Source organism: Mustela nivalis (genome assembly GCF_964662115.1).
Source record: "Mustela nivalis genome assembly, chromosome: 10".
NCBI classification, from domain to species: Eukaryota; Metazoa; Chordata; class Mammalia; order Carnivora; family Mustelidae; genus Mustela; species Mustela nivalis.
Window position 1 is genome coordinate 19207863 of NC_139029.1, and position 26333 is coordinate 19234195.

Sequence of the window (26333 nt, forward strand, 5' to 3'; positions counted from 1 at the left end):
CGGAAAGACCTTAGGAAGCTGGTCCCAGAACCCCCGGCCCCCTGTACCTCAGAAGTTGCCAAGATCTGGGATGTCTGGGTGGCTCAGTGAGTTAAGCCTCTGCCTTCAGTTCAGGTCATGATCTCAGGGTCCAGGGATCGAGCCCCGCATTGGGCTCTCTGCTCAGCAGGGAGCCTGCTTCCCCCTCTCTCTCTGCCTGCCTCTGCCTACTTGTGATCTCTGTCAGATAAATAAATAAAATCTTAAAAAAAAAAATTAAGTTGCCAAGACCCAAGCATACAAAGGTATTCTGTTTAATAGTCTGCCTGGCCATACTTGATCGGCTTGGGGGTATCTCTATGGTTGACCCCCCCCCAATATAGCTAGGTCTGGGCCCTACCCTGCCCCCACCCGCCTGGCCTCCTCCTGTTGGCCCTGAGTCCTGGGGTAGGTGAGGTGTATCAGAAGCTGCTGTGTCTTCTCCATGCAGCCATCCTTGGGTCCTGCCTTCTATCTCTGAGCTCTCATTCAGCCTCCTGTTGGCCAGGGGTGACTGGTGTAGATCCTGCTCGCTGGGCCAAGATGGCTCTCCAGATACGGCACACCATTCCTCCCCTGGGGAGAGCAGGTTCAGTGTGGCTCAGCCAGAATATGGCCTACCCCACTGTCTGCCTGATGTGCCTCCTGCCCCCGGGGGACACTGTGTCCATGTAACTTCCAGGGAGGAACTGAAGCAGACATGCAGCCTGGTGGGGGGGTGGTCAGACTCTAGCCACCAAGAAGCCATATGCGTGGGTCCCTGGAGGGCTCAGGACATACCTGATGCGGGTGTAGATGAGGTCATCTCGAGTGGCACAGGTCAGCAGGATATGGAGGGTGAAGCTGTGGTTCAGCAGCTGGTTGTGGACAAAGACCCAGATGCAGAAACAGTAGAAAAGAAAATCAGAGGGAGATGTGTCCAGAGACCCAGGTACTAGCTCTGTGGGGCTACTAATGTGCTACACGGCAGCCAACGCCCCTTGGCGCTTGTTTCCTCATCTGCACCATGGGGGGTACACTAAGTGGTCTTGTGTACTGAGATTCTCTGCATGAGGGAAAGAGTGAGAAGAGCTGAAAGATGGGCAGAGATGGAGTCTCTGGTGGGTGGGGGTCAAGGACTTGGCCAGTGCTCTCCCCCTCACCATCTGGATAGTGCCTGAATCCACATTCAGTCCCTGTAGCCACTGCACCAAGCCCTGGTCCACCGTGAGAGCAGCTGTGGAGGAGAAGTTAGGCGGTCAGTCCAGGGGTACCTCCTGGCAGAAGCTTCCTGGCACTTGCCTTGAGTGTTCTCCAGCTGTGGCACACTCACCAGGGGGCTCTGGGGCCAGGGTGCAGGTCCCTGTCTCCCTGTGTACCCGCTCCAGAGCTTGCTGCACCAGGGCCTGGCACTCCCGCTCCTTCTGGGCCAGGACCTCTCGGAGCCTGTAGGAGAGCGCAGAGGCGGGGCCAGTACGATGGAGAGGAGAGGGAAGGTGAAGCTGGCCCAGAGGGCACAGGTAAGTCCCCTGGGCTTTACCTGTCAGTCTCTGCTCGCAAGAGGCCCAGCTGCACCACTGGGGTTGGGGGGGCCTTCTCTGGTTCCCCCGGGAGCCGGCTGATGGTCTCCTGCTGCTTGGACTGGGGTTCCTCCTCTGACCTCGGTGGGACCTCCTCTGTCTCCTCTTCTGCCAATCCAAGTGATTGGGGTGAGCTCCCGCAGGGAGAGAGAACGCCCATTTTGGACACTTCCCCAGACACCCGGCAGAGGGCGCACGGCTCTGGGTACCCAGCCATTCATTCCCGCCCGGGTTGAGCTTAACCCCCACCACCACGCCCCCTACCGGCCCCTGGCGTGCATGTCAAGCCCCCAAGGGGGTCACACCCTCGCCGGCAGGCCCTGGGGTTACCTGGGCCCAACACGGCGAGGGCTACCCGCACCGCTCGGCTGAGCAGCGAGTCCAGCACGAACATCCAGTGTGGGCGGATCTGGCGCCGGCGGAGGATCTGCTTCACCTGGAAAGGGAGAAAGGGCGCGACGGGACTCAGAGGTGGGGCTCGAGTCCGAAAGGCCTGGAAAGTCTTGAGCCAGAGGTGAGTCGGGTAGGCAGGCTTGGGGCAGAGGGAGGAGCTGGGAAACTAGGACGGGATAGATGTCCCTTTCTTGAGTGCTGTATCTTCACGGGGAAGACAGGCGACCTTGCAACAAGTCCTTGCACATTCCCAGGCACAGGGAGCTGACTACATCTTAGTGGGCAGCCCGAACCGCGAGAAGGCTCCCTCACCGCGTCCGGGAAGGCGAAGAGCGGTCCGTGCAGAAGTGCAGGCCGGACGCCTTGGGCCCGCAGCTGTCCTTGCAGCGCCCGCAGCTCCTGGGCCAGCTGCCGGCGGTTGGGAGTGTGGATGTGCGCCCCGAGGCAGCGCAGTAGCTGTTCCACATGATTCCTGCCCAGCCGGGGCCCCTGGGGAGGAAGAGAGGTTGTCATGGGTGGGTTTCCCCCTGAGTCAAGAGAGTGGCAGGTGGGGGTGCAGGCATAGGGGAAGCCCTCTGCGGACTTGCTGGCCTGGCCTCACCACCAACGGGGGGGAGGAGGGTGGTGTTGTATGGCTGTTGGTGGTGGTGGTTGGGACGCGCACACCCACCTGTTCCTGCTTCAGGCCCAGACTCTCCGCCAGCGAGGGCAGCTCCTGCTCCAGCACCGCGGCCAGCATGGCCCTGCGCTTGCTCTCTTGGTGCAGCAGGCTCAGCCCGGAACTCTCCTCAGGGGACGTGGGCTCCTCGGCCCCCGGTTCCTCAGGCACCCTAGTGCAACCGGGGAGCTGCGGATGGAGGGCAGGTGGCCACGGCGCCCGGCCACCTCCACCCCAGGGTCTGAATCCTGGCTCTTTTGAGGCCAGCCTCCCAGGGGTAAGAGAGAGGAGCCTGGCACTGAGGTGGCACAAGAAATGCAAGTCGGAGCCTCGGCGAGGAGGCCCCCACTGCCATCCTTGCAAGTGGTGGGAGGCACCCAGGGCCCTGAGGGGGGCTTTCCCCCTGGAGGGAGTACAAGAGCAAACCCAGATGAGGCAAAGCCCCTCCAAGACCCTGGGCTCTCACCGGAGCTGGCTGGTGTCTCCGTAACTGAGGCAGCGCTTCGGGGGACTGGGTGGGTGCTGAAAGGGTGCCTGAGGGCGTGGGAATGTCTGGGGCTGGGTGGTCGGGTCAGCTGAAGGAGTGGGGCTGGCTGAAGGGGCATCTGAGGGAGGGAGGAGGCTGTCAGCCTGGGCCCCCAATCAGCCCTCCCACCTCCACAGCTCCTCTCCCTCAGCCCCGTGCACCCACTTCCTCCACCTGCATCTTACCTGAGGGCCGCAGTGCATGTCTTGGGGAGCCGGGGCTGCGGCTCCTCCTCCCCGGCTGCAGGAAGGGGTCCCCCAGCAGTGCTTGAGCACTGGCTCGGAGGCGGGGGTCTGGCTCAAATGTTCGGAGAAGAAAGGCTTGGGCCTCCGCTGACAGAGAAGTGGGCATTGGCGGATGCACCTTGTACATGCCCACCTGGGAGGGGTCAGGGAGGACGGAAAAAGGTCAAGTTTCGAGGTGTCCAGGGCCCGGTTTGTCGCCACGCCCCCCGCCCTGTGAGCCAGGCCATGAGTAAGGGGTCTCACCTTAAACATGGCCGCCTGTGGGCTCCCTAGCTCATGGAAGGGGGGGCGGCCTGTTGCCATCTCGATTACAGTGCAGCCCAGTGACCAGATGTCAGCTGCCTTCCCATACCCTCGTGGGCCCTGGTCAATGATTTCTGGTGCCATATACTGGAGGGTCCCTGTGGTAGAAGCCGAGCCCTTAATGCTCATCTATGCATTAGACGACGTGGAGTGACAGGGGCTCTCATCCTCTAGCCACCAGCACCCACCCTGAACTCTGTCATCCAGATAATCCCCACCACCTACCCTGGGGGTCAAACACCTATCCTGAGTTTCCTCACTCATCCTGGGCTCCGTCATGTTCCGACTCCCTCACGCACAGTACGGCCTACCACACATCTGGGACAGCGTCATCCACTCTGAACCCATCACACACTTCTGCCCACACTGACACTTCCTAGGCGCATTTCAGACACTAAATTCGCCATCGTGGACTACTCAAGCTCTAGTTCTAGACTCTATCACCTCACCCCCGGCACAGTCACCGGCCCTTGGTTCCATGTCCCACGAGGGCTCTAACTCCACAGCCAGGAGAAACACCATTCCCCGGAAGGTCCTAAGAGTTCTTCTGTCCCAGGTCAGCATCCCCACTCCCCACCCCACACCCCATTACCTGTGAAGGTCTCAGTGCAAGGTGTGATGCCCGCCAGCCTCTTGGAGGTGCCAAAGTCAGAAATCTTGAGCAGCCCACTGAAGGTGTTGATCAGCACATTGTCCCCCTGAGCAGAGTGGACCTTATGCTCAGTGGACGTCAGGCTGGGCTCCTGATGGCGGAACCGGACCCTGTCCCTGTATCCCACCTCCTACGATCGCAGCCTGACCCTGCCTCTGTCAACCTCCTCCCTCTGCCACCGCACTTATGACTTCCTGGGTGCTGGCACCTGCTTTGGCTTCAGGTCTGAAGTTCTCTCATTCCCTTGGGAGCCTCCCTGGTGAATTCCCCCACCCTTTGCAAAGGGGTCAGCCTTCTGAATGCAAATTGCTGTTCTCTGTCTGGACCCCTGTGTTCCCATCAACCCCCCCGCCCCCGCCACCAGCAACAGGACTCACTTTGATGTCTCAGGACTTACCTTGATGTCTCGATGCACTATGTGGTTGTCATGCAGGTAGCTGAGGCCCTGCAGGGTCTGGCGGGTGTAGAAACTGATGGTGCTCTCATTGTCCTGCAGGGGGCCCCACACCGACCGCAGCAAGGAGGACAGGCTGCCTAGGCAGACGCAGTCCAGGATCATCATCACCGACACCTCCTGACTCCGGCCTTCAGCTCTCTGCTCAAGGCCCAGGCACACCCCAGCCATGGCCCAGACTCCATCCCCACCCAAGTGCACAGTGTCAGCTAATTCTGGGCTACCCCACCCACGCAGGCTAGGATTCATTTTCCCCTAGGGTTCTCCACCCCCTTCCTGGCCCCATCCCCCTGCCCCACACTTCCAGTTCCACTGCCATCCCACACTGGGCACGTACCTCCAGGCACTTCCTCCATAAAGATCTTGAGGTAGCCGTCCTGGCTGGTGGAGCCCAGGTAGCGTACGATGTTCTTGTGGCGAAGGCGCTTGTGCAGAGCAATCTCTTCATGCAGGGGCTGAGAGAACCTGGGAGCGGGGAGCAAGAGAGGAACAGGCCACTTTGGGGCAGAGATGCTCACCCAGCTCCAGCGCCAGGCAGGCCGGGCCCCCAGGACCTGCCCCAGCCACAGGCCCCTCTCTGACCTTCTCCTCCGTATCACCCAGCCCACAGGCCCCCTCCAGACCTCACCGCCCCGCGTGTTCCCTGCCATTCTGCCCACAAGACCCCTTCCCCTCGGGCCCTGGGCCCCGCCCGCCCCTGGGCCCCTGCACACCGCACCTGCTGTCCCGCTCCGGGATCTCCTTAATGGCTATGCGCACCCGCGTGTGCCGCTCGCGGCCCGCGTACACCACCCCGTAGGTGCCCTTGCCCAGCACCAGTCGCTCACCCGTCTCCGTGTACTCATAATCAAACTGCGGGGGACGGGTGATATGGGGGCTCAGTGAGGCCCCCAGCCCTTCTCCACTCCCACTTCCGGCGCTCCCAGGCCCCGCTCCTCACCTCCAGCACCTCCCCCACACCCTCTGCCTCTTCCACGGGCGTTGTGGAATCCGGATTTGTCACCAAGGCTTGGATCAGGCCGCAGAACCTGAGGGTGGGGGAGGTCAGGCCGAGGGGAGGGGCACCTTGGGCGGAAACTGTCCCCTCCCCGGCCGAGAGCACCCAAGGAACATGTCCCTTCCCTTCCCTCACTCCCCGGGCACCCCAGCCATTCCAGAGGCCATGCGCACCACTGGCAGTGCCCCACACTGGGGAAGCAGAGCTGCACGTCCTGCGCAGGGGGCAGCGCGTAGAGGAAGCAGCAGCGCTCATCCCGCTTGGAGGAGCTGGGAAGGGAGGAAGAGCCACAGTGAGTGCTAGTGGGCCCGCGGCACCCCACTCCGGGGACCCCGCCAGAGGCCTCGCCTCTCACCTGACCCCGCAGATGGAAGCCACTGGGAAAGTCCAGCTGGAGGGAACGTCCTGGCAGAAGAAGCTGGGTCTGAGGAGGGTGCTGGGGGACTCGGAGAGTGGTTTGGGGAAGGGAGGCCCAGCAGTGACTTCACCTGGGGTTCGGGCTCCAGCAGGCTCAGGGTCACTGCGCTCACTGGGTCGGTACCCTGAATCTCCAGCCTGGCAGGCAGCAGCACCTTGTTCATCTCCAAGACCAGCACCTGCACATGATGAGGAAGGGGGTGGGTTAGAGAGGCCCCGCCCCTCTCCCAGGCCCCACAACCGCACTGGGCAGCCTCACCAAGCACTGGTCCCCTTGGGGACAAGCCGTCTTGAGTGGCTGACAGGACTGCAGCAAGAAGTGGAGCCAGAAGTGGGCACGGTGCGGGGGTCCTTCGGGAAGCTCCAGCGTAGGTCTGAAGTGCTGGTACAGCAGGAAGGTTTCCATCATGGACACCAGGTACCTGCCAGCATAGTCTTGTCCTCAACTCAGCCCAGGCCCCAACTAGCACTGCCTGGGAGAGCAGACCGGCTTGGAGGCAGCCAGAACGTGGGCACCGGGTGTGGTGGGCCCTGGTCTGGAAGGGGCCATGTCACCGGCTCAGGACTTAGGCTAGAATGCGGGGGTACATGTGTGCAGGAACAGGCAGCTGAGGCCGGGCCCAGACTGCAGAGGAGGCCACCTACCATATGGGAGCATCGAGCTTGTAGAGCTGCTCTGCGGCCAGTGCCACCTGGGCAAGGTCATTGGCGAGGATCTGAGCTCCCAGGTAGAAGCCTACATCCCAGTAATACTGCATCTTCTCCACAGAGCCTTTTCGGGCCAGCAGGCAGCCCAGCTTCATGCCTGGGAAAGAGGGGTGTGGGACCTAGGGAGTGTGGCTGTGGGTTTGGGCAAAGCCCAGGTGTGGGCCACGACATCCATGTGGGCAGGAACACAGAAACAGGTGAGGGGCACCTGGGTGGCACAGTTGGTTAAGCATCCAACTCTTGGGTTTCACTCAGATCATCATCTTCGGGTCGAGAGATCAAGCCAGCCCTACATTAGGCTCCGCGCTCAGTATGGAGTCTGCCTGGGATTCTCTCTCCCTCTGTCCCTTCCCCTGCTCTGACTCCCTCTCTCTCTCAAATAAATAAACACATTGTAAAAAAAAAAAAAAAAAAAAAAGGTGAAAACTTAGGTATGACTCTCAGGTGGGAGTAGGAGCTCGGGCACAAGGAAGGTCTAGGGAACTAGTGTCTGTCAAATTTGGTGTGTAAGGAGCACAGGTGTGGGCTTTGGCACACTTGTGGCCTTAAGGGCTCATGAGGGCCAGGACGGGTATGAGGGTCCAGGTGTGGGTTCTGGCAGAATAGGTCCAAAAGGGACAAGGCCAGGCCCCAGCCCGGTGTCCTCTCTGCCCGCGCTCTCCCCTGGCCAGTCCAGGGCTGGGACTCACCTATGAGCTGGAGCTCCTCAGAGTCCTCGAAGCGCTGGCCTGCAGCGATGAGCAGCACAGCCGCATTGATGCCCGAGTGGAGGCTGGGCTCTACATCAAAAGCCTTTCGATACCTGGGGTGGAGGTGGGGGTGGGGCCTCAGGGCTGGCCCGAGGCCCACAGCCCCATTCTCCAGCCCACGGTCCACTCGCTGGTGCCCCTTACCAGTGGTAGGCCTGCTCCCGGTACCCAGCATCCTGGAAGCCAGAGCTGAAGAACATGTCCTTGTAGACACGGCCGCACATGCAGCAGAGATCAGGCACCACGGAGCCCTCGCTCTGGACCAGCGGCAGCAGCACGGCCAATGCTTTCTCCCGGTCCCCAGGCCTGTTCCTCCTAGGGAAAGGGGAGCACGGGCCGGGGCCTTACCTGATGACCCCACCCCACTCTAGCCATGACCGCCTAGATCTGCCGACCCCCCAGGCGGCAGTCCCATGTACCATCAGTGGGATCCCAGTCAGCAGAGTCCTTGAACAGCACGAATCCCACTCAGCAGGGACCTCGCATGGCAGAGACCCATGTCCCTAGGAGGCTAGGACCTGAGCCTTGTTCTACCACTCACCGGTTTAGGGCAAACGTATAGTGGAAGCAGACGTTGTGCTGCTCAGCCACGTCGCAGGTAGGCAAGGCCTTCAGGGTCTCTACCAGCTCGATGATGGCCGAGTAGTCCTGCGAAGGGGGACAGTGCACACTGGCACGATGGCCTCTGGGGGGGGGGTCCCATCGGCCCCCCAGGCACTAAGGGAAACCTTGAGTTTGGGGCCCCCTCCCATCCCTGAAACCCCATCTTCCCACCCCCACACCTGACACAGAGAACCCGCTGTGGGCCTCCACTTTCCCATGCTGGGAGACAGTGACATGATCGACCCCTATTACAGACAAGGAAACTGAGGCTCAGAGACATGAGCCCCTCTGCTCAAAGCCACCAGCACATGAGTGGCACAACCAGGAGAGGGAATGGGTCTTTTCTGAAGTGGGGTGCGGCTGCCCCACCTGCCTTCCTGTGCGCCACACACCTGCACGTCGCGGTAGGAGAGCAGCAGGTTCATGACGATGTCGGGGCTCAGCAGCTCCACGCTGTCCAGCCTCCGCTGCAAGCGAGCCAGCTCCTGCCGCAGCTGCTCCCCGCAGAAGCGCTCCCGGGCCCTCCGGATGTCCTGCCGGATGGTCTCCCGGAAGTAGCCACTGAGGAGGGAGGGAGGGAAGGGGAGAGAACGATGGGGCCTGTCCCTCAGCCAGGCCCGTTATGCTCTCGCCAGCCTCCTCCTGGTGCCCCCTCTCTGTACCCCATTACCAAGAGTCGGTAGGCGTGGTCTCCAGCAGCCGGACCAGCCGGCCCACGAGGGGCGTAAGCAGGGCCTCGGTGCCCACCCCGGCCTGGACCAGCCCATCAGCCAGTCCCCTCAGGAGGCCCGCATCACCGCACAGCACTCGGCCTGCGGCTGTCACCACATAGGGAATCAGGGTGTAGCTGCCGACACAATCCTGGGGGGAGGGAAGCAGCAATCAGGGCAGATCAGAGGTCAGCACCCGGTTATAGAGCGACAGTGAGGAGGTGAGAGGTCCGCACCAGAGGGGACTGGAACAGCAGAGAAAGGGCACACGTCGTGAGCTTGGCAATAGGGAACAGAAGGCCACATGGATGTCAAGGGAATTGGGTCAGAGGTGACTGAGGAGGCCAGGAAAGGTAGTGGCGGTGGAAGCGGAGAGTGGATTCTGCTTACCGAGTTCTTCTGGAAAACATCCTCCTGCAGAGGACAATCCAATCAGTATCCTGGGTAGCCGCTGGCCCCCTGCCCCCGCCTGCCCCCACCCCCAGACACCCCGCCTCCTACCCGAAGGGCCTGCAGGTCCGGGAGGTCAGCCTGGGAGCAGAGCAGCACGTTGTTGGTCATGCTGAAGCTCTCCCGCACACCAAGGTGGTAGAAGAGCGAGGGCTGCGCCAGGGAGCTGCTCACCTCCAGCACCACCACGTCTGTGGGGGCACAGGCAGAGGCCCTGAGCCCGGAAGCCCAGCTCCGCAGGCAGGGGAGGAGCCTGGGAGGCTGTCCTGGCTTAGATGGCCTCCCCATTTGACTCCAGCAGGGTACAGTTTCGCTCTGGCCTCAGTTTCCCCTTTCTAGGTCCCTCTGGCTCTTACACAGAACGGATATTATCTGCGGTGTTGCAGGAGAGGCTTGAACTCCACGGGCTGGGACCCTCATCCCACTGCTTAGAGCCTGCGAGTACGGGGCACGGTGCTGTGCCTGTGTGTAGAGCTGTTTCTATCTCTGTGTGTGACAGTGTCTGTGAGGGCCGGTGTGTCAACATATGTGCCAGACGTGGGAGTCTAAGGCTGTGTGGGTCTTTGTGTCCTCGAGGTCGAGTCAGCCTTCATCTTTAGGCTGTGAGTTTAGGGCCGTCAGATAAGCTTGGTTCCCAGACTCCTGGATGAACAAATAAGTGTCGGGGCGGGGCGTCCGGATTGGCGGAAGGGAGGGGTGACCAGCACGGGACTAGCCACCTTTCTGGCCCCGCCCCCTAGCAACCCTGCTCAGCCTCCAGCTCCGCCCACTACCTGCAACTTCTGGGGCCTCATAACCTAAACTCCTTCGCCCAGAATCCCGCGCCGAAGGGTCCCTTCGTTTCTCTTTCTGCCTCTCTAGACCGATCCTCGGAAGTAGTGTGTTACAGTCCCTGGACTCCAGCGCCCCCCCAAGGACCGCCCCTTTCCCTAGTTCAAGCTCCACCTCCCCGGATCCGCCCTCACGAGCTCCGCGCGAGATCGACTTGAGGCTCAGCCCTCCAACCCCACTCTTGAGATACTACACTCTGACCATCTCCCAGCCTCGCCGCAATCCTAACCCCGCTCCCCAGACACGGTGCCGACTCCAGAGTGCTTTAAGCCCCAACCCTGAACCCCGGAGGCTCCGGGCCTGGATCTACTAGGTCCTAGCCCGAGCCCGGCCGTGCTCCAGATCCCCTAAATTCCGCTTTTATCATGCTCCTATCTCGAACCCCTCAGCCTAGCTCACTTTGTGCCCCCCGGACCCCACACCCGTCTCGAGGTCTCCCCGGCGTCGCCGAGCCACGCCCCTTTCGGCCCGCCTCCGGACTCTAAGCCCCGCCCCGGGCCCGCCCCCAGCGCGAGCTCACCCGCGTTGTAGAAGGAATCCAGCGCTGCCGTGTCTCCCAGCGCCAGCGTCCCGAAGGGCAGGCTGCGCAGCTGCGGTCGCGGCCGCGGCCCGGAGAGCTGCGCGCAGGCCTCGCGCAAGCAGCGCAGGGGCAGCGGCTCCGCCTCGGACTCCACCCCGGGCTGCGGCTCCCGGGTCAGCACGTAGACCACGCTGAGCGGCCGGCTTCGCGCGTAGCCACGGCCCGGGGGAGCGGCATGGGGCCGGCCCCGGCTCAGCGCCTCGGCCAGCGGGTCCTGCCAGCAGCTGCCAGCGCGCTCCAGGGCTCCGGACCGCAAGCACGGCCCTGCCGTGCGGGGGCGCTCGGGTGTCGGGCGCCCGGCTGTGGGCACCCGAGGAGGGGCAGGAGCCAGTGGCTACGGATCCAGGGATCTCAGGATCGGGAACCTGGTACAGGATCTGGAAATCCAAACTCTTGCCAGAAGTCCTGTTCCGGGATCTGGAGCCCAGGGCGAAATCCGGGGTCCGACTTGCAAGGTCCTGAGGATCTGAAGTCGGGGATTGGGTCCAGAGAATCTGGGACATCCAGTGATCCGCGGCCCAGAGTCACGTAGGGGATCCCGGGGCACCGGGACACCGCAGGAAAGAGTCTGCCGTCGCTCTCCCCTGCCCTCACATGTAGGGCGGGCCCAGCCCTTTCCCGGCCAACTGGGAAAGCTCCACCCTCGGCCCTGGGGCAGCGCCGCTCCCTCGCGGCCCCAGGACTTGGCCTCTCCCCTCCCTCCTCTACCGCCAGAACCACTGAGACTGGCGGCTTCCGGAAGAGCTTGTGCCCCCGCGCAGGCCAACCAGTGTGGATGGCTCAGAGCGGGCACCTAGGGGATGTGTGCCCAGTCCAGGACTAGGGGGGAGTTGGGAACTGCAGGAACTGCCCGGCGGGGATCTGTTGAATGAAGGCATCTCCAGAGACAGAAGGGTGTGCAGAACACATCAAAGAGCCTACATCCTTTGGGGCCCTGTTGTGCAGGTGGGGAAGAACCAGAATGGGGGAAGCGGGCTTCTCAGCCTGCCAGGAACATGGTACTTGGCATCTGAGCCCAGGCCTTGGCCCTTTCACCAGGGGGAGCTGCTTTCCCCATAATCTAATCTGCTGACCTCTGACCTCCACCCAAACATGACCATGGGACCTGAATCCCCATACAAACATTTCTCTACCTACCTGAAGAAGATCTAGAAACCTCAGCACTTGAGCTACCACAACGGCACAGCTCCCCAAATCCCTAGCCTTCCAGTGTGAGTTAGGGAGGCCACAGTCGGGTGTAAAAACCTCAGTGGGTTCTGGAATCAGGACCTGGGGACTCAGTCTCCAAGCTCACTCACCTCCGTGACAGAGCAGTGTGCAAACCCAGGACCACCCATCAGGCTGGAGTTATCACAGTCTTAAGTGTGTGTTGCTTGGCCAATTTCTAGAATGTGAGTCTAGCAAGTTAACTGCTTGGTGACTGTTACCCTGTGGAAGTAAAATCCCTGGCTTGACTCGGAGTTCAAATCAGCCCCGAATGGGACAGGCAGGAAGTAGCAGGGAATGAGACTTGGCTCACAAGAGAGGCAGGTGTGGAAAACAGATGACTTGGAAGGCCCAGACATGGGTTAACAGGGTGAGATGCTGTGCAGGTGTCCCCACAAAACCATCCACCTGTAGGACCTGGAGGGCACTGGGGGCTGTCAGTGGATGCTTGAATCCTTCCAACCCCTCCACTACATGCTCCTCTGACCTTGGCTTGCATACCTCCAGGGGTGGAAGCCTCACTACCTTACGAGGCCAACCCTTCCATCTTCCTGACTGGAAGGAAGGTCTTCCTTGAATGGAGCTGAACCCTGTGTCTCTGCTCTGCCCTTCTGGGTTTTTTCCCAGTAGCCAGAAGAGTCCTACAATTCAGGAAAGCGTTAAAGTGATTTTTTTTTTAAGATTTTATTTATTTATTTATTTGACAGAGAGAGAGATTGAGAGAGCACAAGCAGGCAGAGAGGCAGGCAGAGGCAGAGAAAGAAGCAGGCTTCCCACTGAGCAAGGAGCCTGATGCGGGGCTTGAGCCCAGGACCCTGAGATCATGACCTGAGCCAAAGGCAGTGGCCCAACCCACTGAGCCACCCAGGCACCCCAAAGTGATTTTATTTTTAAATGAGGACAGGTGAGCAGAGGCAGTTAGCAATGGGGAGGGTAGCTGAGGGTCCGGAAGCTGTACAGGAGAGATAAGGGGATGGGAGAGATAAGGGGACCTGCTGCCAGGTTATCCTGGTGAGCATCACGTGAACCTTGCGGTAAGGGTGGCCCACGCCCTGGCCTGAGGCCCAGTCGGTGCCATACTTGGGGGCGGTGACCTCCGAGAAACTGGACTGGTGGCTCGATCCGCCCCACCCGGCACCACGGACAATCACAGCACCCTTGCTCTTGCTTGCATCATGGGTGGTAAAGGGCTTCCCACTTCCACATTATGGAAGCTCAGGAAGCCCCCCCGGCCGGCCAGGAGGGGGTGGAGTCATCCTGGAGTGGGACGCCATGCAGGCACCCTTAAAGAGATGCTCTCACAGGGGTCTCAGAGCAACCATGAGGTGGGTGTTAGCAGGCCCTGGGAGAAAACAGCAGCTCTTCGGAGCCAGAGGTTTTTCCCCAGATCACTTGGCCAGTCACAGGGTTACAGGCACTTGAACTCAGGACTGTGGCTCCAAAGCCACTAGCTCCTTCCCCTGACCCCCGCCTTGTCCCCTCCCCAAATCCCCAGCTCCCACCAGCAGCCTGAACAACTCTGCAGGGTCAGGTGGGACAAAGCAGGGAGGGACTTCCCAGTGCCTGCCCCCAGCAAGCGGCATCCTGAGGCGCCTCCTCATAACCACTTCCCTCTTGGAAGTCTCTCAACAGTCACTGTTTCTCTGATGAAAACGCACACACTTACACACACCCAAAACCAAAAAACCCTTTCCCGGTTCCTCTTCCGAAGCAGATAACACAGACACTCAGCAGGGCCTCAGATGGGTCCCACAGCCTCCCTCCTCGCTTCCTTGCCCGTTTTGCAGGGGAGGAAACTGACTTTTCGGAAGGCATTTGGCCAAGGTCACATGGTTAGTAGTAAGTGAAAGAGCCGTATTCAAACTCAGAACTTTTGCCTCCTGAGCCCAACGTGTTCACTCCTGCACCATTCTGTCTCATGATTGCCATTTCTCAGATGAGGAGACTGAGGCCCACAGAGGGGAAGAAATTGCCCTGGGTCATTTATGGAGGCCATGGTAGCACTGGGAAAGGATCCAGACTCCCTCCTCTCCCTCCCCTTCTTCTCCTGCTCTGAGCCACCTTAGGGTCACGTGCCTGCTGTGCCCTCTGAGAACTTGCCCCCACCAGCTGGAAGCGATCTGACTCCCCAGGGAGGCAGGAGGCCTCATTGTGAGCAAAAGTGTGGTTGCCAATAAAGTCCTCCAGCTCCCCCTGCAGCTCCCAGGTCCCTGGGGGGAAGGAGGAGGCAGGGACAGAGGAATCCTCAGATCCCAGAGTATCAGCAAAATGCCCTCCCCAGTACCCCCAGGCTCCAGGGGCCCTGCTGGGAACTTACCCTGCAGAGTGAACTGGTGCAAATTCTCATTCCCCAGCCAGAATTTAGACTCCTGGCTCCCAAAACCTGCTTTGTAGGACCAAGAGCAGAATCATCCTGTTACTTCTGGAACACTTAGGGAGGCAGAGAAGGCCAACCAACACAGCAATTTGTGTTGCCAGTTTTCCAGGCTGGGCAGGAGACGAAGAGAAGCAGGGAGCAGTGGCCCTGGAGAGCGGGTTCACTGGGAGGGGTGGACAGACACCTGCCCCCTCTTTGGATTGGGAGCTTGTTGATAACATGTGAGTCTGGGTGACTAACATGAGAGAAAAGTCGGGCCTGCCCTTGGAGGATGGTCAGTCCTGCTGGGAGTCGTTTCAAAACAACCTGCTTTGAGTTACTAGGAAAATCAAGATCTTATAGCAGAGAAGTCACTCCAGAGTCCCATGCTCACGTCCCAGCCTTATCCTGATGCTCCCCACCTCCCGCCGCAAGCCAAGCAGTCCCCAGGCCCTACAGAGTTTCTTTCTTTCTTTCTTTTTTTATTTTTTTTAAGATTTTATTTATTTATTTAACAGAAATCACAAGTAGGCAGAGAGGCAGGCAGAGGGAGAGGGGGAAGCAGGCTCCCTGCTGAGCAGAGAGCCTGGTATGGGGCTCAATCCCAGGACCTTGAGATCATGACCTGAGCTAAAGGCAAAGGCTTAACCCACTTAACCATCCAGGCGCTGCAGAGAACCACCCAGAAACTACAGAGTTTCTCTCCTCAATATCCTTCAGTCTAAGGGCCTCTCCTTCCACCGTGGCCCGGACCCCTGTGGTCCTCCTAACCTGCGTCCCTGACTCTACCCCATCCGGGCTGCAGACCACCTTCCACAGTGCAACCTGAGTCTTTTTCCTAAAATAGAAGTCTGACTTCGTCGCCCTCTGCTTATGATGCTTCCATGGCTCTCCATTGCCTCCCGCGTTCCTCAGTCAGCCATCCGGTGCCCTCCATGAACTGGCCTCTGCGGAGGCCCTAAATCCATGCTTGACCTGTACCAGTCCATTCACAGGATCTCTTCAAACCCTCTTGGCCTCTCCTGCCTCCCTGTGTGTTTGTCTTTCTGGCTAACTGGAATGCCCTTCAGCACCCCCATCTATCTAGAGAACTTCTACTCAGCATTCAAGGCCCTTTCAAACAGCATTGCTTCTAAGAAGCCTTCTCAGACTTCTTCAGACCCTCTGGGGGCTCAGTAATAGTTGGTCGTGCAGGGGCCGCGGAGGAGGGCAGCCTCTCCAGTGGGCTCTGGCTCCCCCTAGAGGCCAAGGGAAAAGCGCCCACTGGGCCTGGCCTGGAGCCCTTTGAGCCTCCAGACACTCTCACCAGCCAGCGGCCCTCTTTGGGGTCTTCGTCACAAAAAGCTGGGGGGGCTCTGCCCTCCATTGGCTCAGAGAGCACCAGCCACTCAATGTGGCAGGCCCGCTCAGCAACTCCTGACAGCTTCTGGGGCTTATGGAAGGGGAGGTGAGCTGACAGGAATTGCCAAGGCAGTCCCCAACCCTCACCCTGCAGGCAATGGAACAGGCCAAGGGTGGGACCCCGGGAGCTCTTGCGACTCCACTGGGCCCCTGAAGAAACTCTCTTCAGAGGGCTGGGCCACGTCTGGTGGCCCACCACTACCCAGCACCAGCACTGCCTGAGGCCGTGTTCCTGGCTCTGTGAACCAGAGGAAAAGGCAGAGTGTTGGCTCTGAGGTCTGAGTACTTCCAAGGCCCACACACCAGACCTCTCTCCTCACCCTCCCCACTTCTCTAGCCTTCCATGCTCCCTGGGGGTAGGGGGCAATCACAGTGGCTCATTCAACAGCAGCCAAGCGGAGACAGCCCTCTCTAGTCCTGGGGACAGAAAACAAAGAGAGCAGAGGATGGCCATGGTCCCACCCACTCACCAGGCTCACCCCAGGGCCCATCTTGCCAGGTGGTCCATGTTTCCCCAAAAGGCCAGAGGCCCAGGTGTCTTAAGTCCCACCCTGTGCCCAGGGCAATGAGGGACACAGAGCCAGAAGTGGCTCCTTACTGGCTCTGAGATCATGACCGCCCAGCACATCGTCTCCAGACCTGACTTTCCCCACCCGGCAAAATGGGGAGAAAACCAGCTACCTCACAGAGCCAACCCTGGGGTGCTGGGAGCCCAGCCTGGGGCCGGGCACACACTGGGTTCCTTGCCCCTTGGTCATGGCCTCTCAGCAGAGACAGTAATTGCTGCGTCCCCTGCCTCATTTCACTCCAGGTCCCTGCCTGCTTCCCAGGATCCCTTAGCTTAAGGGCCTGGAGCCCTTTTCTCTCCATGACTTCCTGGGGCTCCAGGACAACTGGAAGACAGTTTTGCTGGCTTCCAGCTCCTGGGTTCTGCAGGAAGATGCAGGGCCGGGCGGCCCCAGCTTGGGCAGGGGGGAGTGGGCTTATTTCCTCCTGATATGTGGTTCTCTTTCCATCTCCCAGATTCCAGCTGTCAGGACCCTTGCCTCCAGAGCTGCCAAGGGTCAAGAGTTTGCACTATTTGCATCTATTTGCATAAATTTACAGCGCAGAGCCCAGATGATCAAACTCCCACCTTGCTCCTTGAGGCTAATGCACCTGGGTGGGAGCAGGACACCCAGGGAAAGAGTGACAGTTGGTGGGGAGGACATCCTAGGCTGCTACCTGGGCAGCTGGGGTGGCCCTGGGTCCTTAGGCAGGCCGGCTTCCCAAGCAAGAATATAAAGGGAGAATGGGGTCCACAGTAGCCCCATCTTGCTGGTGTCAGTTTATAAAGGGGCCAGGCTGGTGGGAGAACATGAAGCAAGACTCCTGCCCATTGTCCCTCCCCAGAGACACCCGACCCAGGCTAGAGCCAGCAGCTGCTAGAGGCATTTCCTCCCTCAGCCCCGGAGGCCAGGATGGAGTCCTAACTTCTGGTCCTGGCTTCTGGGTCTCTGCAGCTATCTCTCCAGACCTTTGGAGTCACATAGGGTTTTCCGCCTTTGCCCCTTCACTTGTTCTGTGCCCTCCATGTGGGATGCCCTCCTCTCTGTTTTTCCCTGTGAAGCCCCAACTGTCTGTAGAGGTCCAGCCCTACCGTCATCTCCTCCGGGGGCCCCTCCCCAGTCTTTGTCAAGGGTTACGGCCATGACTACCATTTACTGGGTACCTACTGCACTCCACGAGTCCTGCTGGGTGTGGTCTGTGTGTGGCCTCTGGTTCGTACACAGTCTGGCATGTAGTCATTCCTGGCCCTGGGTTATAGGCCTGGCACAAAGCAGGCACTCAATAAATATTGGTTAAATGAATGAAAAAAACAAGGAGAAACTGAGGCCCAGAGACAGGACATGGCTTGCTCACTACCTGGCACTTATGTGCTCAGAGCCACAGAGATTTGGCTGAAGCTCCCTACTGGGCAGACACACTCTTGGCAAAGTGACTTCATGCCCACTCTCAAGTCTGCTGGGGAGCCCCCAGCAGCACCTAGGAAATAGACGCTAATATAGGCGGGCCACTGAGTGGGCGACTGTGCGGGGCAGGCCTGGAGGCTGGGAGACCAGTGAGGAGGCAGCCACCACAGGCCAGATGTGAGGGTTGTAATCTGACCTGGAGAGAATCCTCAGGGGATAGCAAAGGGGAGGGAAGCCTCATTGGCTTGTTCGTTCATTCCTCCATCCACTTGGTCATTAGTTCATCAAGCTTGCGCTAGAGGCCTTCTCTATGCCGGGCCCAGCACTCGTGGGGCAGGGGAGGGCTACAGTAGCAGGGGGTGTCGGGGAAGGTACGGCCAAGTTTGCCAGACAGGATGAATCCATGAGAGGGACTCTCTGAGATGGTGAAGTTCCAATTCCAGGGATCTCTCCCCCGCAAACTCTCCCGCAGGTGTGCTAAGATCTGCAGACAAGCCTAGTTACCATGTGTTATTTTTTTTTTAGTCATGTGTTATTTAAAAAAAAAAAAAAAAGATGTACTTATTTATTTGAGAAAGAGAGATCACGAGTGGGAGGGGCAGAGGGAGAGGGAGAGTCTCAAGCAGACTCCACGCTGAGCGCAGAGCCAGACCTGGGGCTCGATCTCACAACCCTGAGATCATGACCTGAGCCAAAAGCAAGAGTTGGATGCTTAACTGACTGAGCTACCCAGGAGCCCCAGCATGTGTTACTTATAATAATTTTTTTTTTTGAATGGGGCACCTGGCTGGCTCAGTTGGTGTGACTCATGTGACTCCTGATCTTGGCCTTGTGAGCTGGAGCCCCATGTTGGGCATAGAGGTTACTTAATTTAAAAAAAATTGTCATGTGCTCTTTATAGTAATTAACATGGGGGCTCCTGGGTGCCTCAGTACGTTGAGTGTGTGACTTTAGCTCAGGTCATGATCTGGGGGTCCTGGGTATTGAGCCCTGCATGGGAGTCCCCACTCAGTGGAGAGTCTGCTTCTCCCTGCTCCCTCCACCTCTCCCTCTGCGTGTGCTCTCTAAAAAAAAAAAAAAAAAATCTTTTTTTTTTTAAAGGTTTTATTTATTTATTTGACAGACAGAGAGAGATCACAAGTAAGCAGAGAGGCAGGCAGAGAGAGAGGAGGAAGCAGGCTCCTGGCCGAGCAGAGAGCCCGATGCGGGGCTCAATCTCAGGACAGTGGGATCATGACCTGAACCGAAGGCAGAGACTTTAACCCACTGAGCTACACAGGCGCCCCTCTCTAAAAAAAAAATCTTAAAAAAAAAAAAAATCGACATGAAACAGACCCAACTGAACACAGATAGAATATAAGCGAATAAAATACCACCACCTGGGCATGTCATAGGGCAAACCCGAGCTCTAATGGAAGGGGCAGAGTTGTGGAACAATACATATAGCCTGATCCCACTTTGTGTTTTAAGAACACGGAACACATGTATGTATGGTGTAAATTTACAAAAAGGGTCTGAAACGTACTGTTAAGCTTAGTTATTTCTGGGGAGTGGGGCGGGGGGGAAGTGTTCCTCACTCTTCATATCCATTCCTGTATAGACCTTTTGTTTCCTGCAGGCATTTACTATTTTGGAAAAAACAAATATCTGATAAAGAAAGGTCCTTTTAGGGGCGCCTGGGTGGCTCAGTGGGTTAAAGCCTCTGCTTTCGGCTCAGGTCATGATCTCAGGGTCCTGGGATCGAGCTCCGCATCGGGCTCTCTGCTCAGCAGTGAGCCTGCTTCCTCCTCTCTCTCTGTCTGCCTCTCTGCTTACTTGTGATCTCTGTCTGTCAAATAAATAAATAAATCTTAAAAAAAAAAATGTTAAAAAAAAAATAAAAATAAATAAAAAAAAAAGAAAGGTCCTTTTATTTTTATTTTTTTTTTTTAGTTTTGCCTATTCTTGAATTTTTTTTAAGACTTTATTTATTTATTTGGCAGACAGAGATCACAAGTAGGCAGAGAGAGGGTGCGGGGAAGCAGGCTCCCCGCTGAGCAGAGAGCCCGATGTGGGGCTCGATGGGGCTCAATCCCAGGACCCTGAGATCATGACCTGAATCAAACACAGAGGCTTAACACTCTGAGCCACCCAGGTGCCCCTGGATAAAGAAAGGTCCTTAACTGAGTGGAAAACCAGAAGGTGGTGGGGGCATTTCCTCCCTCAGCCCTGGAAAGAAGGCGCATTCTCCCTGCCTGCACTTAAGTGCTGGCTGGCGAAGCCAGGGGAAGGGGGTGGGGGCCAGGCAGGAGAAGCTGTGTGTGCAAAGGCTTGGAACAGACAGAAAGCAAGACGGGCTGGGTAGCAAGAGGGAGATGCAAGTATGGAGAGAGCGGTGCTCAAAGGGGAGGCTGATGCCGGAGATCGGGGCTCTGATGTTGGGGGTGAGGAGACGGACTGCATGGCAGTGGCGGCACGGGTGAGCTGGGAGGCCAAGGAGGAGCAGGAACTGCTTGTGGGCTCTCCCTGATGCCCCGGGTCCCTCAGAGCCCATCCAGCTGGAGTGCAGAGAGGCTGGACCTGGGGGAGGCAGAAGCTGAAAGCTATGCAGGCTACACAGCTGGAAGGGTGACGGTGACCTGGGTGCCGACGGAGCACGTGCACCTGCTCTGAGTTGCCCCGCATGCCACTGAGTCAGACCCTGCTGTGACCCTGCTTTACAGATGGGAAAGCAGGGCCAGAGCTAAGAAATCTCTTCCTCCAATTCACACAGAGCTGCAGGGCTCCACAGGCTGACCTCGCCGCTGCCACCGTGACCCTCTCTGGTCCCTCTACTTCCTTGGACAATGATGGGATAAAATCAGATAACACTGTCCCTCTCAGCCACGTGTCCTGTTTCTAGCTGGTGCCCAGCCATGGGGGATGTTATCAGCCAGGGAGGGCTTCTGGATGGGGGTGGGGAAGGAGGTGGGCACGGGAGGGCAGGGGCTTTCCAGGAAGCCCTGTGTGAGGAAGGCCAGTAGTGCAGAAGTCGCTGTTGAGTGCAAGGGGCATCTCCATCTTGGCAGGCACTGGGGTGGGGACTTAACTTTAGTCACTGAGAGAGCCTGGAAATGCCTCTGCAAGGGAATTCTGACCTTCTGCTTATTCTGGAGCAGAAAAACCTAGATTCCAAGCCCAGCCCTGCCCCATCCCCCTGTGTGATCTTGAGCAAGTGTACTTACCTTGCTGAGTCTCTATAGACTTATCTATAAAGGGCCAGACAGCACGGGGAGGGTTAAACACATATAACAAATAGAAAGGTTTTAAAAGGTGATTGGGGCACCTGGGTGGCTAAGTTGGTTGTGTCTGCCTTTGGTTCAGGTTATGATCCCAAGATCCTGAGATCGAACCCTGAATCAGGTTCCCAGTTCGGAGGGGAGCCTGCTTCACCCTCTCCTTCTGCCTGCTGCTCCCCCTGCTCACGCTTGTGCTCTCTTTCTCTGTCAAATAAATAAATAAAATCTTAAAAAAAAAAAAAAGAGAGAGAGAGAGAGAGAGAGTTGATAGTAGCAGTTCAAGGCTGAATTCTCATGAAGGAGAGGACGATGGCTCACCCCACCCCCCAGAGATGTACACACAGCCCAAGACGCGGGACATGGAGCACAGTGCTGCAAAGAGTTCTTTTATTTGAGGGCAGTGCTAGGCCAGGCAGATGGGAAGAGGCAGGCACAGACCCCGTGCCAGGCAGGGGGCCCGCAGACATAATGGGTAAGACAGGAGATGGCTGAAGAATGTTCTCGGCTGCAGGTACCAGGCCCGGGACAGGAGGCACTGAACCTGCTTGACAGCCCACAGGGGCCAGACATGGGTGGCCAAAGTTTTTCCCACCCCCAGTGCCTACAAGAGGGCCCAAAGGGCACCCTCTTCGTCCTCCTTCTCCTGTGGAATCCAGGCCTGAAGGGGGTCAGATTCTGCGGAGGCCAGACAGAGAGGGCACTCAGGGCGGTGGTGCTGCCTCGGCTGAGCGAAGACCCCCACCCCCTGATGGCAGGCAGTGGCTGGAAGCACACACGTTAAGGGAGGCCACAGCGACCCGCCCCACTGCACACACGGGCACACAGGGGCCTCAGGGCAGATCCCCTTCCTAGAGGAAAACCAAACCACACACGTGTCCCAGGCTCCGGCCTGTGGCCACAGGGCTGCAAAATGAAGGCTTGCCTGGGGTGTCACCTACTGGCTCTCCTCCCTGCCGGCAGCATGAGGGACAAAGATAAGTGGGCTCAGTTGCGTTCTCAGACACAGGTCCAGGCTGAGTCCTGGCCCCAGCCAACAGGGGACAGAGGGAACCCCATGCGTTGAGGAGGGAGAGGTGTGGTTCCCACGGGTGACATCAGGAGGAAGACATTACCCTTAGGGCCACCCTGTTGAAAAGACTGCAAACTGGCACTAAAAGGGACCCAAAGGGCAAGAGTGGGGTGGGGGAAGGGAGCTGGGACTCCACTGGCTGGCCAGGTACTCACAGTGTCTGGTAGGTGCTGTCCTTGGCCTTGAGGAAGCGTAAGACGAAGAAGGCCGCTGCCTGCAGGCTCAGCACCAGCACGACGCCCCCAATGAAGCTGGCCCCGTCAAAGCCAGGGCTGTGGGCTTCGGGAACTGGGGGGCTACCTGCAGGGTGCAGGTCAGAGCGGGTCACTGTGGACCAGGATCCCAACCCCACCCTGATAACCAGCGCAGGCCTCCTGGAGGCCCCAGTCCTCACAATGGGAGCCTCAAGCAGCAGGCTCAGAAGTTCGGCCCAATCTGTACCTCAATGTTCATAGCAGCAATGGTCACAGCCGCCAAACTGTGGAAAGAGCCAAGGTGCCCTTCAACAGATGAACGGATAAAGAAGATATGTTCCATATGTACAATGGAGTATTATGCCTCCATCAGAAAGGATGAATACCCAACTTTTGTATCAACATGGACAGGACTGGAGGAGATGATGCTGAGTGAACTAAGTCAAGCCGAGAGAGTCAATTATATGATTTCACTTACTTGCGGAGCATAAGGAATAACACGAAGGACATTAGGAGAAGGAAAGGAGAAGTGAATTGGGGGAAATCGGAGGGGGAGATGAAGCATGAGAGACTGTGGACTCTGAGAAACAAACAGGGTTTTGGAGGGGAGGGAAATTGGGGGATGGGTGAGCCTTGTGGTGGGTATTAAAGAGGGCACGGACTGCATGGAGCACAGGGTGTGGTGCATAAACAATGAATCTTGGAACACTGAAAAAATTAAATTAAATTTTAAAAAAAGAAAAAGTTTGGCCCAGATCCTGTGGCCAGCTGGGAAGTGCCCGGTGGGAGGGACAGTGCCTGGCTAGTGGCGGGGGCGGGGGTTGGGGGGGGCTTGGCTCCAGCCCTGGCTCTGCTGCAGTTACTCTGTGGCTTGATGTCTTTTTACATCCTCTCTGGGCTCAGGACGGCAAGGTCCTGAGAGCAATGAGCTCCCTTCTAGCCTCCCTACCCCACTCTGGCCGGGTGAGGTAAGGATGGACCCAGAAGCTGGGCCTCCAGACCCCTTTGGCTCAGTTTCTTTTGGCCTTGGTTCTCAGGGTTCAAAGCCAAAATGCAGATGATACTGTCCCTTTTCAATACTCCTAAGTCCTGACACCCTGGAGTCACCCGATGTCAGAGCCCTTACAGAAGGAAGAAGTGGGGGCCCATGCCCTACCAAGTACATAAATGGAGACTAGGTGATGTACATCAGAGGGAGAAACTGGGTTCTGAGGACCAGACCTGCCCAAAGTCACCTCACAGTTAAGACAGAGCCAGTCACACAGTGTCCTCTAAACATTAAACATTTCTGCTCCTACCCACTGCCCCCCCGCCGCCGCCCAGGCCCATCTTAGCGCCCAGTTGCCAGGCTGTCTGGGTGGCTCCCACCTGTGCCACGTTAGCCATCAACTCCCACTAGGGATTCGATTTCAGGCCCTAGGCCAGGTGCCAGGGCAGGGCTGGTGGCAGAAGGTGATTCTGGGGCAGTGGAGAGGGGCCCAGCTGGGAGTTGGCTGCACCTCTCAGTGGGTATAGCTTGTGTAAGGGGGTCGGAGAATATGAAGGGCAAAGGGTGGTCCCCGCTACACCACAGGGAGCCCCAGAGAAGGACACTGGGGGAAAAGTAGGAGAGGGAAGAAATGAGCTGCCCAAGACCGATCTAGGGCTCAGCCAGAAGGAGCTGAGTCATCAATAATTCAGCCTCCAAGATCAAGTTTCTGGCTTTAATTAACCAAAGCCTCTGCAGTCATCCCTATCAAGCCTGGTGACCTCTGGGCCCTGAGGGGCAGTGGGAACCAAGGGGCAGAGTTCTTGCTTCTGCTCTGCCAGGAGCCTGCTTTGTGAGGTAGTCACTGAACTACACCTCCCTGGTGGCCTGAGCCAGCCACAAATGCTTCAGCACCAAGGGCAGGTCCTGAGAGGGTCAGCCTGAGCTCCCAGAACTGGTCTGGGGAGAGGGACAGGAACCATCACTTCCTCATCTCTTTCTATGCATCAGACACTGAACTAGGCTCTCTACACCTGCTTGTAAAATCCGAGCCGCAATTCTGTGAGGTATTACCCAACGCATTTTACAGATGTGGGAACAGTCTCAACAGGAGAAGTCACAGGGCTGAGGTCACAGGGCTTATCAGCGCCTGAGCCCAGCTGTCTTTGCTGGCCCCTCTAGTCCTTCCATCGCTCCCATTCTCCCTGGTAGCACCTACCTGTCGCAACTGTCTTTGGTTCATAGGTGGGGTAGTGGTGGGCAGCTGGAAAGACAGGGAATCCATACTAAATCACCTCTTCGACTCCCTGACTCCCACCAAGAACCCAATCCAGGCCAACAGCTGGACTTCTGACTCACATCAGGACCCCTGTTCCAGATCCAGGTCCAGCTAATATACTTTCAAGCCTCAGTTCATACAGTTCCTTCCACCAGATGTGCCCTCTCTCCATTTCTTTTAAGGGTCATCTTTGATGACACCTCCTCCAGAAAGCCCTCCCTCCATTCTCTTCTGAAATTCGGATTCTGAAGTCCTCACTGTTTTAAATTAGATGAGCTCGCTTCTCCAACCCCTCCACACATCTGTCCTGGATCCTTTGGCTGTGCCAATTTTTAAATGGGGAAATAAGCCAGAGAGAGGAAGGAACTTCTCAATGAGCTAAAGGCAGAACTGAAAGTGGACCCAGGTGTTCATGAGCATAGTCTGCTCCCCGAGAGCAGCTGGTTCCTTCCTGGAGGGAAGGCTCTGTCTGGGGACACCTCAGCCCCCTCTCTCCAACTCAGCTTAGGTCAGCAGGAGTCCCCTTACCTGGACATGACTCCGAGCGGTTATAGACAGAGCAACCTTCCTTGGCCACCTCAGCTTGGGCCACACAGTGTCCTGGTGGGAGAAGGTATAGGGGAGAGATTTGGGGAGAGGGGCCAAGGCCCTGGGGTTCTGAACTGGGGGCACTCGATTTGGGGAGGGCCCACCTCCATACCTGGCTCCTCAGGCCGGCACTGCTCCCACACGCAGCCGGAGAGATTGTGTGCTTTGTGCCCCTCCACACAATGCTCACAGAGCTTGAGCTGTTTGCAGGCCCCTCGGACAGCTGGCCAGATGTTCATGCGGAGCAGAGCTCCCCGCCCAAAGCCTCGAGCTCCTTTACCTGGGAGTGGGAGCAACTCCTTGAAGCTGAGCTGCATCAGCCCTTCCCTGCTACTGTGGTGCTCACCCTTTTGCACACATACACTCACCTGGATCCCCTAAGGCCCGCTACGTACCTGGGGTTTCCACAAGCACACGGTTGCAGACACCCCAACCTCCCCCACATTCACCCAGAGTCCCCTCCCTTTGCATACACCTGGGGTTCCCTGATAGATATGGAGCTGCCTACCCCAGACATACCTGGGGTCCCTTCACTTCCGAACACTTGGAGCCTATTATATACGATGCTCCACACATGGCTAGAACCCCCTTCACCCACCGCTTGAGCCCTGAACTCTCTGAAAAGTCCCCTCCAGCCCCCCCGCCCCCCAGCCCAGACCGCTCCAGAACCGGCGGCTGGACGAAGGCAGGTTCCGCCTGCCCCTGCCCGGGCTGGGCCTCCAACCAGACCCTGGTCCGTGCGTTACCAGCCACAGCGAGCTGGGCACACAGGAGAAGGCAGCAGCAGCCGCCACAGAGCGCGACCCGTAAGGCGCGGGGTCCCGGCGCGGCCATGGGCGGGGCGGGGCCGGGGTCGGCGGAGAGCTGCTGTGGTGCGTCCCTCCCGGACTCGGTTCGGCTGGGATGTGCGGAGCGAGACCCAGGCAACCTGGGCGTGGCCAGGTGGGCGGGGTCATTCTGGGGCGGGGCCGGGCCCACCGTCGGGGTGGGGCCCGGTCGTCGGGGGCGGGGTCATGTGGGGGCGTGAGTGGTGGGCGCGGCCTGGCGGAGCCTGGTTCCGCGATCTGGGCGGGGGCTCGGACAAAAGGAGGCGGGATCCAGGTGTAGTTGCAACGCCTGGTCCTGGGAGTCCTCGCCAGCAGCTTCCCGAAAACTTCGCGGGGTAGTTAGGATCCCTACTTCACAGGTGAGGAAACTAAGGCTCAGGAAAG

General features: G+C 58.3%; 2 protein-coding genes and 1 long non-coding RNA gene across 7 annotated transcripts in view; 1 reads left to right on the forward strand and 2 right to left on the reverse strand.

Annotated features, from left to right (window-relative positions):
- Positions 1–26333, forward strand: part of LOC309841656 — a 963915-nt gene that overhangs the window by 651346 nt on the left and 286236 nt on the right. The gene's annotated exons all lie outside the window — the stretch shown is intronic.
- MAP3K6 (mitogen-activated protein kinase kinase kinase 6) lies at positions 278–11882 on the reverse strand. 2 transcript variants are annotated; one of them, XM_082684746.1, is made up of 29 exons: positions 10794–11882; positions 9494–9633; positions 9383–9406; positions 8953–9143; positions 8675–8843; positions 8221–8327; positions 7824–7994; positions 7620–7732; positions 6868–7027; positions 6482–6644; positions 6294–6401; positions 6161–6210; positions 5979–6074; positions 5749–5836; positions 5527–5660; positions 5146–5273; positions 4752–4888; positions 4295–4400; positions 3643–3800; positions 3340–3532; positions 3095–3233; positions 2641–2800; positions 2283–2459; positions 1908–2013; positions 1538–1685; positions 1331–1443; positions 1161–1234; positions 799–875; positions 278–594 (listed from the first exon to the last, which is right to left on the reverse strand). In XM_082684746.1, the coding sequence occupies exons 2-29, from the start codon at positions 9551–9553 to the stop codon at positions 504–506; spliced, it is 3441 nt and encodes a 1146-aa protein (XP_082540872.1). In that variant the 5' UTR covers positions 9554–9633; positions 10794–11882; the 3' UTR covers positions 278–503. The 2 variants fall into 2 exon arrangements, with proteins under 2 accessions (XP_082540872.1, XP_082540871.1); XM_082684745.1 differs by lacking the exon at positions 10794–11882 and adding an exon at positions 10673–10749 and having other exon boundaries at positions 9494–10084.
- On the reverse strand, positions 21391–26039 carry CD164L2 (CD164 molecule like 2; the record flags this gene model as incomplete). 4 transcript variants are annotated; one of them, XM_082687622.1, is made up of 6 exons in its annotated part: positions 25869–26039; positions 25235–25402; positions 25063–25134; positions 24471–24519; positions 22250–22390; positions 21391–21975 (listed from the first exon to the last, which is right to left on the reverse strand). In XM_082687622.1, the coding sequence occupies exons 1-6, from the start codon at positions 25954–25956 to the stop codon at positions 21960–21962; spliced, it is 534 nt and encodes a 177-aa protein (XP_082543748.1). In that variant the 5' UTR covers positions 25957–26039. The 4 variants fall into 4 exon arrangements, with proteins under 4 accessions (XP_082543748.1, XP_082543749.1, XP_082543747.1 ...); XM_082687623.1 differs by having other exon boundaries at positions 21391–21700; positions 25869–26024; XM_082687621.1 differs by having other exon boundaries at positions 21391–21873; positions 25869–26024.

What these genes read in the sequence shown, in the direction of transcription:
- MAP3K6 (XM_082684745.1), bottom strand. Translation starts at nt 9,730, where the DNA reads ATGGGGAGGCCATCTAAGCCAGGACAGCCTCCCAGGCTCCTCCCCTGC. An exon ending in AGTGTGGGGCACTGCCAGTG is followed by an intron (nt 5,837 to 5,978) that starts GTGCGCATGGCC and finishes CCCCACCCTCAG; the next exon opens with GTTCTGCGGCCTGATCCAAG. An exon ending in ACATGCACTGCGGCCCTCAG is followed by an intron (nt 3,234 to 3,339) that starts GTAAGATGCAGG and finishes TCCCTCCCTCAG; the next exon opens with ATGCCCCTTCAGCCAGCCCC.